The sequence below is a fragment of the Podarcis gaigeae genome, assembly GCF_964106915.1.
Source record: "Podarcis gaigeae genome assembly, chromosome: 3".
Classification (NCBI taxonomy): domain Eukaryota; kingdom Metazoa; phylum Chordata; class Lepidosauria; order Squamata; family Lacertidae; genus Podarcis; species Podarcis gaigeae.
The window spans coordinates 2,282,656-2,295,917 of record NC_139680.1 but is presented as its reverse complement, the minus strand read 5'-3'; the positions used below and the strand labels follow the sequence as shown (position 1 = coordinate 2,295,917).

General features: G+C 42.0%; 1 protein-coding gene across 8 annotated transcripts in view; it reads right to left on the bottom strand.

The window, feature by feature from the left end:
- SUPT3H (SPT3 homolog, SAGA and STAGA complex component) overlaps positions 1 to 13,262 on the bottom strand; it is a 215,988-nt gene that overhangs the window by 52,274 nt on the left and 150,452 nt on the right. For all 8 annotated transcript variants that reach the window (XM_083730706.1, XM_083730703.1, XM_083730704.1 and 5 more), the window contains exons 4-6: positions 12,062 to 12,148; positions 10,650 to 10,740; positions 7,148 to 7,284 (exon numbers count right to left, since the gene is read on the bottom strand). In XM_083730706.1, coding sequence (XP_083586832.1) covers positions 7,148 to 7,284; positions 10,650 to 10,740; positions 12,062 to 12,148 — 315 coding nt within the window. The remainder of the gene's footprint in view (positions 1 to 7,147; positions 7,285 to 10,649; positions 10,741 to 12,061; positions 12,149 to 13,262) is intronic.

The following is a 13,262-nucleotide window of genomic DNA, read 5'->3' as shown; positions in this document are numbered from 1 at the left end:
CTCCTAGTATGTTTCCAAGCAGAATTCAAAGTGTTGGTGCTGACCTTTAAAGCCCTAAACGGCCTTGGCCCAGTATATCTGAAGGAGCGTCTCCATCCCCATTGCTCATCCCAGACACTGAGGTCCAGCTCTGAGGGCCTTCTGGTGGTTCCCTCACAGTGAGAAGTGAGATTACAGGCAGTGTTAGAAACTGAGATATGAAAGCTAGGAGCTAAATGGCACCTTAAACCGAGGTTATGCGTAACACAAAGGAGTGTCTAGGCGTGCTTTTTTATAACAAGAATACAAAGCTGAAAATGAATGAACTGCAGCTAAAATCTTATGTTCATTTTTCACATGGTCTAGTCCTCATCTGAAGAGTGCAAAAAACAAAGCCATAGTCCCCCTGCCCCCCCCCCCAATATTCTTATGAGGGTCCCTTTTCCAATCTTCAGAGAGTGGCTAGAAGTGGGAGGCAGAAAAAGGTCCTCTTTTCCTGGGTTCGAAATTAGCTGGCGCCAGACGCATTTTGAACCTAAAGATTCTCCATTTGCAAACACCTAAAAGTCTGGGTGCCATTAAACATGAAAAAATACAAAGCCCAACTGAACAATTTTCATATAAATCACAACGAAATGTAAAAGAAGGACAACACCCCCAAACAATGCCCCAGCCTTCATTATTCTGACATGACACACATAGCCTTGCTTTGGGACATCTGACAAACAGAAGACATGTTGGAATTTGGCTTGGGGTAACACAATGCACCATAAAATTGCCTACATCAGTTTCTTAGTTTCTGTTTTAAGAATTAGCATATTGGGGTAAAAAAAAATCCCAAGAGTTATTTTCAAGCAATAACTGATTGACGGAAGCAGAATAAAGTGCTCTTCTGATACAAGAAATGTGGCTTTGTTTGGGATGTTCTACAATACTAGGATTCAGGTTGGAGTAGCAAAATAACTCATGAAATTGCTTATGTCAGTTTCTTAGGTTGTCTACAAAGGTTAAACAGAAGCATGTTACGTCAGAACTGTACTGTCTTTTGCCCACAATCAAGAGGTATCTGGAATATGATATTGCTAATATATTTTGGTTAGTAGCTGAGAGCCATATTATAGATATTTGATATCTTAGGTTTGGGACAATACAAAGTTTCTGAAGGAGCTAAGCCAGCTTTCGTTGCTATACATCTCTCCTCAATACCACTGAATGTTAGTATTTAAAATCAGTGGGATTTAACATCAAGTAAAACACTATGTTTCAAATCAACAAAGAGGCTTTTGTTTTTTGTTGCGTTAACAGCTCATTATCTGACTTTTGTTTATTCCCATAGTGATTGTCATCCCTGTGTCGGCAAATCTCCTTAATCTTAAGATGAAAGCTAACAGAAAGATACTCTCCTTGTGGTAGTCAAAGGGTTAAGCTGATATTTTTCAGTAAAAAATGATTACATTCTGTTAATAATTTTTAAATCACCAGTGTTCTTCTTTATATCAGTTATGCAACTATATGATATGCACCCTGGAAACAAATACACACCATTCTGTACACACAGAATACACACACACATGTAATTATTTCAAAAATACAGTTTTTAAGAAATACAACATAAACAATATTTGCTTTCTGTATAATTCATCATAAGTGAAACCATACCACTGAACAATCATATCCTGTTTGTGCCGTAATGACATCAGAAATACATGTTTATCATCTGCTTTGGACAACTTAGCATGTTTTTGGCCCAGGGCAAAGTGGAACCGAAACCATTTGCAGTTGGCCAAACCAAGATAACCACACATTTCTGAAGTAATTGATACCTAAAAGGAACATAGCCTTTAGATCACAGCTCATGATTTAAGTACACTAATTCTTTAAAGGAGGTTGTAAAGATTTTAAAGAGCACACTGGACTTCCTCCAAAACGTAGCTTGCAGAAACCATAGTCTACTAAACATGGCAAATAAGATATTCTATACTACTTTATATGCTAACTATCATCTTCTTTTCAGGAACAGAACATGTTTCCTGCATTTTTAAAGCCTGCAGTATTTTTTAAAGAGACCCAGACCAAGTTCTTGTTTTAGAAAAGCGTCCACAATAATAAAAACTCTTATTGACCAACTAACATTTGAGAAAGCAGAATGCAGTTTCCTAGTTGATTTTAGGTTTCCAGATACAACAAAGCAAGATCATTCTCCTGAATCTTTCCTTCAAAACTGTGCATGCCAACACACACACACACACACACACACACACACTCTCACTTCTCCTCTTCCTTCTTGGTTTAACCAATGCAGATATATGCTTAAAATGTATTTGCACACCCAAATTAATAAGAACTTTGTCACTGCTTAGAGATTTTTGAAATACAAAGCAGTGTATAAATACTTTCAAATAAAATAGATATTTGCAGATGTAATGTTAAACCATGTGTGATATGTTGAGAAGTTAGGGGCAAAATTGTAGAAATTGTGTAAGGTTGATCTTTTGTTACATTTGGCCCAGTGCCAAATCGTCTTTCTTTGGGAGACATGTGGAAATTGAGGTAGATCTTTGTTTTACCCTGCCTAATAACCTGCAGTAAACCATGCCACTGTGCTGATTTCACAGTTAAGTTCTTAGAAGCAGGGAGTAACTCCCTTCACCCATGAATAAACATAACATGTAGAAAGGAAACATTGCTGGGCCTCCCACCCCTGCTCCCAAATCCATGAGTTAGATGAAGTCTACAGGTGTGGTGTTCGCCATGGGGAGAGACCATATGCGAGGCTTTCCCTTGCAGAGGTCCAGCACTGGGGGCTGCGATTAGGAAGGATGCGGCATTCCGGACAGAGACAGAAGTGGCCCTGCAATCTGTTTTTCATGTTTGCTGGTCTTTCACTTAAGGAATTATCTGGTTTCCAGGCTCCAGTTAGAGCCATGTTCCCTGAAGTCCATGCTGTTCCTCTGCCAGGATAGATCAACAACTTTTATGTGACTCAACAATTGCTTGTCGTACTTGTCAACTGTATTCAGAAGCTCACTGCCTAGAACACAGCCACCATGGCTGGTCACACTATGGTTATAGCAAACAAGGAAGGGGAGTTGGGAATTCACATTAGAGAGTGGAAAGAGAGAATGGGCAAGTCCACAGATGTTCCTGATTTTGCAACTCTGGTTAATAAACTGTTGGTGTTGAAAGGCCCCCATGGGAAGTACAGTGGTACCTCGGTTTTTGAACAGCTTAGTTCTCAAACTACTTGGAACCAAAACCCAAAGTTTCTGAATATTTTCTGGAAGCCGAACATGCTCTGTTCTGAGTATGACTTCCGTTTTTCAAGTGAGGGAAGGCAGCCCAGGTGGCAAGCGAGCGGGCACCTGCCGCCCTCCAGTGCTGGGTCCCCCCGCCATTGCTGCCACAAGAGCAACCATCCCCTCCTCCATCTCTGGAGGCCCCGGCACTGAGTGAGGAAAGGCTGGGCCGGGGTGGCAGCAACATCCCTTGCCTGCCCACACCAGCCCAGCCTTTTCTCACTCAGCCTGGCTGCCTTCAGGTGGTGCAGGGGCTCTGATGGCAAGGTGGGGGCTCCTTTAAGCTTCTCCCTTGAGGGAAGTGCAGCCGCGAACCCCTCAACAGAAAGTGTGATGGAGCCTGCACCTCCCCAGCTGAGCAGCCCCAATCCAGCTCCTATTCCTGTGCAAGCAGCAACAGGTTGAGGCTCTCTAAACTGGAAAGTGGGAGCTTTGTGCTGCCTAGCGGAGCAGCCCAATCCCACTCCTACTTGCCTGCAAGCAGGAGCAGGCTGGGGGTGGGGTCAGTGGCGTAGTGTGGGTTGTCAGCACCCGGGGCAAGGCAAGTAATTTGCACCCCCTAACCCGTGGATTTGCGCCCCCTAACCTGTGGATTTGCACCCCCTAACCCCCAGATGGTGCGGCCGGCCCCCCCTGCACCCCCACGCTACGCCACTGGGTGGGGCCATCCCTTGCCTGCTCACTTGCAGCCCCGGCCCAGCCTTCCCTCACTTAGCACCAGGGCCACAGGGCTGCATTCAAAATTAAAACTGAAACTTTCCACAAAACCAACAAACTTGCAACTCGTGAAAAAGCAGCAACACAACAAATTGAAAAAAGCAAACCAGCCGCAAATGAATCAAAATCACAAGAAAACATAAAACAACACTGAAACTGACCCTAACCCTAATTCTAATCCTTACCCTAACCCTAACCCAGTCCTAAAATTAACCCTTACCTAGAAATGGTCTGGTTAGATAGTAAAATTCATGTTAAATTGCTATTTTAGGGGTTGTTTTTAAAAGTCTTAAACGGATTAATCCATTTTGCATTACTTTCTATGGGAAAGTGCACCTTGGTTTTGGAATGCTTTGGTTTCGGAACAGACTTCCGGAACAGATTAAGTTTGAGAACCAAGGTACCACTGTACATGGGAAGCAGTCTGTACCATAACACTTGGAGGTGTCTTGGAGGTAGCAGCAGCCAGAGTCCATCAGTGGAGGACGTGAGCAGATCATCTGGCCCTCCTTCATATCTACTGGAATTCCTTCTTCTCTTGAGGCAGCCGGTGTTTTTGTACCTTTGGCCAGCGAAGTGGGGGTCGCCCCTTAAGGGAGGAGCAAGGGCAAGGGCTGATTAATCAATCAATAGTGTTTGTGGGAGGGAGGCTATTGGTTTAATTTTGTTTTTGGGGGTATGTATTTTGTGTTCTCATTTTGTATTTTTTTGTTGTGAACTGCCCTGTGATCTTTGGTCTAAGGGTGGTATACAAATATAATAAATAATAACAAGAACATTATACTTGAAATGCTACATGTCAGCATGTCAGAAGTTTCTTGCTGACAGAGAATCAGGAACACCTGAAATTCTTCTAGAGGGTCAGGGCCACAATGAAGCCATGTAGACAGGGGAGCGTATTGCTATAAAGAAAAACATAGTTGTTATCCTCAAGTAGTTAAAAACCTATTGTCAGGGAACTGCCATCAGCTCAGAGGCGAGAGGTGGAAGGGCAGTTGTGTTGCAGGGAGTTCCTCCTCTGGCAAGCAGGAAAGCCCCGCCTCCAGTGGGGAGGGGGTGCAGGGACCAGGAGATGCTGGGGAGAGCCTCAACACCGAGCCTGAGCAAAGGGGAGGGGAGGCAAGTGCCCCTTTGCCAGTGCCCACTCTGTGCAGTAGGTTTGGGCGGAAGAGGGAAGGAGAAGCATGGGGGTCACACAACTGTTCTGCTGGGGAAGGTACAAGGAACGCCCACTCCCAGATTCTGCTAGCGACTGAGCTAGACATGGACTTGCGACGCTCTTCACTGTAAATATTTTGAAGAAGAAGAAGAAGAGGAGTTTGGATTTGATATCCCGCTTTATCACTACCCGAAGGAGTCTCAAAGTGGCTAACATTCTCCTTTCCCCTCCTCCCCCACAACAAGCACTCTGTGAGGTGAGTGGGGCTGAGAGACTTCACAGAAGTGTGACTGGCCCAAGGTCACCCAGCAGCTGCAGGTGGAGGAGCGGGGAAGCGAACCCGGTTCCCCAGATTACGGGTCTACCGCTCTTAACCACTGCACCACACTGGCTCTCATAATAAAGCCTGGAAAACACAGGCTGGAGTCTTGCCTGTTTGCTCTCGAGCAACCAAACAACCACCTGGCACCTATTAAGTAAATGTTATAGTTGACATAAGAATAGAAGAAGATCAGACTACCGGCAGTCCAGTTTTCTGCTCCCACAACGGCCAAGTAGGAGCTTATGAGTAACCTTCAAGCAGGACACCAGACTTCAGAGGCTGCCTTTGATTCCGGAGTTAATACAGAGCCATCACAAGATCAGTGCTACTGCTCTAGGGCAAGGTTACCAGTCCGCAGATTGACAAATCAGTCCTCTGACAAAATCCATCTATTTAGTAGGAAGTTGAAAATCTGTCCCCAGATTCATTGGAAAAAATCTGGAACCTTACTATAGGGTGTCTTGGAAGCAATGCTCTAATGAGGCACAAGAAGAAGAAGAAGACTAGAATGATATAAGTGAACATCTTAATCCTTTCGTACTATGCTAAAGTGCTTAAGTAAAAGACCAACCTTTTAAAAAAATAAATAAAAATATTTTGAGGAGGAAAATATTCAGAACGTGAAAACGTTCAATAGAACAAAAGTGCCCCTCCATGGCAACAAGAATGAAGCAAGATGTCTGCATTGTGGCGCTTGAGGTTGCGTAGGAAAAGAATGGAGAGGAAACGTTACGCTATGAAGATCTTAACTAGCACTTCCCAAAGTGGAGAGAGATTGGCACATGCACAAATTAGCCTAGGGGCCAGGAAAGCGGTACAAAGTCAGATAGCATTTTGTGAAACATATGGCTAGCTTGCTAGATGGTTTTATTTCCCAGCTACAGCATTCAGCTTCATCCAGTGAGGAAAATGCCACATACAGCAGCATATATTGGAATATAGGAATTGGTTCCATACCATGAATTATATGTAAAATATATATTTTCAAACATAAGACAAAACATAGAATTATAGAGTTGGAAGTGACCCCAAGGGTCATCCAGCCCAGCCCCCTGCAATGCAGGAATCTCAGCTAAAGCATCCACAACAGATGGCCCTTTCCCAAATTCTCTGACAATTACGCATCTATCGTAAGACAGGGGAAATCCCTGCTTTTTACACAACAAGCAGACAGCCAACATACAGAGTGGTCAACATTTGCATGTCTAATATTTATTTTACATTTAACACTGTGAAAACTGGGTGAGTGTAACACTGCTTCTAAAACAAGTGGTATGCATATCAAGCTTTTAAGATGTATTTATTTATTTGCAAAGTTACATTTGGTATTGGGATCCCACTAAAATTGTATCTTAGTAGAAAGCTTTGATTAGATGGTATTTACCCTTTTTAGGGTTATGTTAAGTGCTATTTTTGAATTGGGAACAAATCTGGGTTTGTTTGCTATTTTGCCTTTTCCTGCAACTTGCCAGGAACATCTGCTTAATTAAAATATTAATTTCTGGCCAAGGCACCTTCCAAATGGAATGCACTCCCCATTCTCTTGAACACTGATGTGAGTCCATTAGTTGCCGTGTAAATGGTGGCTGTAGGTGAAGGATCCTGCTACACATCAAAGGAGCTGGGCTATGTAAACTTAACCTTCCACGTACAGGAAAAAGGTCCAGAATTTACCTCCATTCTCTCTAGTTTTACATCATCAATCTCATCATCTTCCAACAAGCCCAACAGCTCTCCAGTCTGATCAATAGAGATAAGAAAATCTTGAGCAATTTTCTGACGTTTATTGGTGCTGCTGCTACTGAGTCTGTCTGAAAGAAATTGAAGGGGGAAACAAACAATTTGATTTGATCCTGGTGTTATCATTGACAAAATACATAATATATATGAAAAGATAACACCCAGGCACTGAAGAAATGTGAAGTTCTAAGACTCATTGCTTCTAATATGGTCTCCAATTTCTCAGAAATCACTCATCTCAACCTGATCCAAAACACCCACCCACCTCACTCACACACGAAAACAAAGATCACCACAGCCAATCACAAACAATCACACCCCAGGCCAACCCCAACCTCTCTCACCACCAAAGGAACACAAGTGAACAACACAAGCACACTGACACCAAACTCTACATACATTAAGCATAATAGAAACACCGCTACCCGATCCCACCCCCATCCATCTCCCGTCCCTCCACCCCCTTTCTTTTTTTTCTTTTTTTTCTTCTCCCCCTAATGCCTCAACAAAGGAAACAGATTTGTGAAAATGTTACATGGGGAAAAAAATACGAGGCATTACACTTACACTGTAAAACAAGAAAATCCTTAATAAAATATTTTAAAAAAAGAAAAAGAAATCACTCATCTTGCTTATGGCCGATTCAAATTTGGTGCAATGTTGTTCACTATATCATGCTCAAAATCATAACATGGCATACCATAATGGCTAATGACATGACAGTCTCTTCACCCCTTTCTGGCATAGATCCATGTCAAACTTACTCTTTGAGGTATGTCCTTCACGTAATCTACCACAATATCCCAACAAGCCTCAGTTTTAAGGAGGACACAGGAAACATAATACAGACATACCTTGGAAGTCGAACTGAATTCACTCCAGAAGTCTGTTCGACTTCCAAAACGTTCGAAAACCAAGGCGCGGCTTCCGATTGGCTGCAGGAAGCTCCTGCACTCAATTGGAAGCTGCGGAAGCAGCGTTGGACGTTCGGCTTCCAAAAGAATGTTCACAAACAGGAACAATCACTTCTGGGTTTGTGGTGTTTGGAAGCCAAAACGTCCGAGTACCAAGGCGTTCAGGATCCAAGGTACGACTGTAAAACCAATCACACGAATCATATAGATCTCAAATGTGAAATGGGTGTGGTAGAAGTCACTTTCACCTGACAGGATGGCAGTGTGTATGACTACTTGATTGACAAAAATTAATATTATTAGGCTGGAACCCAATACATGGGATTATGTCTTTGTGTGTAAGTTCCATTAAACTTGTCCAAGTGTCCTTAGCGCAGTGGAGGCTCCTCTCACAGTTCATGGGCTTCCAGGGAATGCCTGCCATTTCCAGCAGCAACCTCTCCCGTGGCTCTCCTTTCTCACATCTCGCTACTCCTCCACCATCATCGCTCTGCTGCTGTCCTTCCTCACGCTTATCTGCATCAGTCCTGGTCTCCTTCCATCTGCACTGTCTTCCAACACCCCCATTTTTTTAATTTTTAAGGAGGTTCCAGTTCCAGTCAGGCTGGGATTCACATTTATGAAATTTCATCTCTAATCTCAGATAAAGTGTTGCTGATTATGGTTACTTAGTGGTGAAAGAAGTGCATTCCATACATTCCCAGAAACACCTTAGCTATTTTCACATTTTCAAAACATAGTATTTAAGCAAGAAGATGAGTAATGCTGCTTCCGCCAAAACACAACTATTTATGGGACAGAAAGCCTCTATAGCTTTACCTCAGACAACCACAGACATTGTCTGGCCTTGGTCAAATCTCTTTCTGTCAGCCTCAGTTCGAAGTCTGTACTTGGGAATTATAAGTAACATGCACGCTGTCTTTAAAGATTTTCTGCCATGGCCTGATCACCCAGCCGCAAACAAGTCATTTCTCTCATCCCTGTTAAAGGGGGGTGGGGTGGAGGGGGGTGAGACAAATGTGAAGAGCTGAGTTGTGCTTCAAGCATCACCACTTTGGGGGAGACACCAGCTGCCACTGCCCAGAGAGAAGGGAGAGGAGAAAGTTTTTTCAGTCCACTGCCGGTGTACAATTTAAAACACCTCCAAGCTATATATCAGAATTAAGAGATTTTAGATTATGATTGCTTCATAAAATATGTCAGATTCTTTGATAATAAATTAACAAAATGCCTATTCAAATTAATTTTGAAGCCCACCACCTTCCCCCTTCCACTTGGAGGCTGCCACACGTAAATTACACATGCTGAAATCAATTAAGCCTTTTAATCAGCACCAGTTCCTTAGCTCAACACAGCTCTTGACATTAAACAGATCTACTTATCATTTGGTTGCTGGACTGCCATACTGCACTTTTATAAATAATTTGAAAGGAAAAACACAAGGCTAAATGGAGTTCCCAAGTAAGTAAATATTTTTGGGTGTCTAAAGTTATCTGCATGAGGAATATATTTTCCATTTGGTATATACAGTTTGTATGCTGAATACTCCCCAAAGAAATACATTTATTTATTTAAAATATATTTTTATTAAATATTTCTTGGTTTGCAAAAGTATGTGCAATGTCTCTTTTTCAAGTTGCGTTTTCTGAAGATCAGTTTCATTTGTTGAGACATTAGTGTTACATTAGGAAGAAAAGGGGGGAAGAGGTGGAGGGGGGAATGGTGAGAGGGGTGGGGTCAGGGGGTAATGCTTCTATTCTACTTAGCATATGTGCGGGGTTTTGTCTCAGCGTCACTTGTGTGGGTTCTCTTTACTATTTGCTCGTCTTCCTTTGGTGGTGAGAGAGGTTGGGGTTGGCCTAGGGTGTGGTTGTTTGTGATTGGCTGTGGTGAACTTTCTTTTTCTGTGTGAGTGGGGTGTGTGTGTGTGTTTGGATCAGGTTAGCCAGATTGATTTGTATGCTGCTGGTGGATTCTTGTCACTGTCTTGTTGGGCTGTGTATGTGATGAAGGGTAACCATACCGGGGTGAAGGCGTCTTCTTCTGTTTGTCCCCGTGTCAGTTTTAGTTTGTTGGTTAGTTTTTCTAATAAGGCTGTTTGATACCATTGGTCCATGCTTACTCCTGACAGGTCTCTCCAGCTATGATGTTTCTGACTGCTGAGAGTAGGTGGGTTATGAGTTCTTTGTGATGTGAGTGGCATTATTGTCTTGGAAGATGTTTAGTAGGGCCAGTTCTGGAGTGACTTCTATTATTTGCTTAGTTATTTTGCATATTTCTTGTATGATTGATGTCCAGAAGAGTTGGATTTTAGGACATTCCCACCACATGTGGAGGTACATGCCTGTGGAGGTGCATCTTCTCCAGCATTTTGGTGAGGTTCCTGGGTGTATTAGCATTAGTTCCTGTGGTGTTAGGTACCACCTGTAAGTGAGTTTCAGAGTGAGTTCTTTTCTTTTTGCTGATATGGATTTAAAGTGAGTTTTAGACCAGAAATACCATTTATTTACAAGTTTACCTACCTTCAAGAAGATCATCTTCTTCAATGCCTTTGACAACTTTAGATTTGTAGTCTCGGAAAAACATATATTTAAGTAGCCTTCTAAGCTTTTTCTAGGGAGAAAGAAGAGTGCTAATTACAATGGATACAAACACTGCCTGCCAGAGTAAGAAACATAGCTCCAAATGAGACACATACACAAAATTACAAACACACTCATTGATATAATCAAAGTTGCAGGGTGCACAGAAAGGCGTCATTAGGTTGCCAGTGCAGAGGTCTGTTGGCTTCAGTGTTCCTTGGTGTACTTCAAAAGTGGAAGATCTATTAATAAGACAGGATTTAGAGAATGGTGTGCTTTTGAAAAGAAAATTACCTGTAATTTTTGGTTTAGAAAAAAAATTACATGCACTTGCACAAGTCCTCTGTTTAACTTAAGTACATTCACCTAGTATTTTCACAAGGCAAAGTCTGCCAATCAGTTCATTGACAAACTATATGCGACAATGATCATGTTATTAAAAAGCACACTGTGGTCATTCATTTAACAGTAGGCATGGTAAGGGATTTTCACATGGGAGAAGGCTTAACCCTTCATTCTCCAGCCATATTCCATATTAAAATGGCAGTGTGTGTGTGTGTGTGTGTGTGTGTGTGTGTGTGAACAGGGTTCTCCAGAAAGCTCAAACTCCCACCACCACTATGAGCTGCTATATTGATTAAAATCAGGACCTCTACTTCTACTAGCACATTTATAAATTAACTGACATTCTCCCAAATTTGTTTTCATGTGCTGCTTGCCCCAGGTCCTACTCAAGGCACCAAGCAATTGTGTCTCATAATTTTGATTAAAATAGGCTCCAGAATTGCATAAATGAACACATCTGAGCACCTTTTATGCACTGGGGGGGGGGGAGAGATATAATCTTCCAACTGGGATAGCTCAGATGGTAGAATATAAGGCTCTTAATCTCAGGGTCGTGGGTTCCAACCCCACGTTGGGCAAAAGATTCCTGCATTACAGGGGGTTGGACTAGATGACCCTTGGGGTTCCTTCCAAAGCTAACGTTCTCTAATTCTCTGATCTGTTTTGCATGCTTAAAGCAAGATCTGGACTATTTAGGAACTGTAAATGGCAAAGTATTGATGTCAAGAACCTGAAGAATCGAGGATGCTTTAAACTCTTGGCAGATCAGAAAGGACTAACTGGGCTATGCAGCTAGGTGCTTTCCCACAAAGAAATAATTTATCTGGATGGAATTACATTTCATTTGTACAATCTGAAATAAATGTACAATATGAAGTGAGATGCAGAATAATTAGTTATAAATAAAATTCTGTCTATAAATACTTTATTTAAAACATGGTAGCCATATATTTTAACAGAATATTTTTTCCAACCATTATTTTAATAGTTGCATTTAATAACTGTACCTTATCTTTGCGCATCAAAAAAATAAGATCTTCTGCAGAGATTACTCTTGCTCCTCTCATTTGAGAAACTTCAGAGGCTTGTTGTAACTGTAAACAAACAGGCAGGACAAGAAGAGTGATAACAGCACTAGCATTTGTTTGAAGGTGCTTACTGAAATTCATTAGACATACAGAAATTATGGCTTGGGAAGACCTCAAAATTCCAGGCCAAAGCATGATTCCTCAGTAACAAAATAAAACACCAGCAAAATTACAAACTCCTTCTTCATTATCTGTTTGGGATTTTCTGATTTGCCAGCTGCTATTGCAACATTTCATTTTGGGTCTTTACCTCAAGGAAAATTCATGGTATCCTACAAGCAATCATAGTGTGTGAAACATCCTGTAACATTGAAGGGAAGAATCTAGCTTTTGCATCAATAGGGCAAAAAAGAGAGAAATGTAATGTTTATAGAATACCCACAAATACTAGTGTAGCATTGCAACCCAATGCTAACTTTCCTTCCCCCCTCTCTCTCTCTCTCTCTCTCTCTCTCTCTCTCTTTCTCATTCTCTCTCTCTCTCTCTCATTCTCTCTCTCATTCTCTCTCTCTCTCTCTCTCTCACACACACACACACACACACACACATTTAAAAAAATATATTCCAAGGATACCCTCTTTGAGTGCTGATGCTAAGAACCCCTCCATTGTGGCCCAAGGTCATTGTTGGCATCCATTTTTCTCAAGAGACAATGGAGTGCTTTTCTGGGGGTTATGTCAAACCACTGTGTTAGCAGCACCAGTGAATTTCCCGAGGCTCAAGCCTGGGCAGTGTATCTGGAGATATTGGGCTGCCTGGACACCAAGGCCTCTCTGATGTGGTCCACAGGAAAGCGGAGCAGGACGTTTGCCACCAGCTTGGCTGCAGGAGTTGACACATCTAAAACACTTCTATATGCCAAGAGTAAGTTTGTAAGGTTCAATCCTGCTTCTATTTGTCCAGGCAATGCTCATTCCCCAATGGCTTCTTTCCTGTAAGGACTCTCTCTCTCTGTGTGTGTGTATGGATTTAGGAAGATGAAAGATGCAAAATGAACAATGGGTGCTGGTGCAGACTTAATTTTTGGAAAGCCTAAGCTATGTTAAAATTTACTTTCACATCTCTAAGATGAAACAATAAATAGAAATAATTCCACATATATATATATCTTACTCACCTT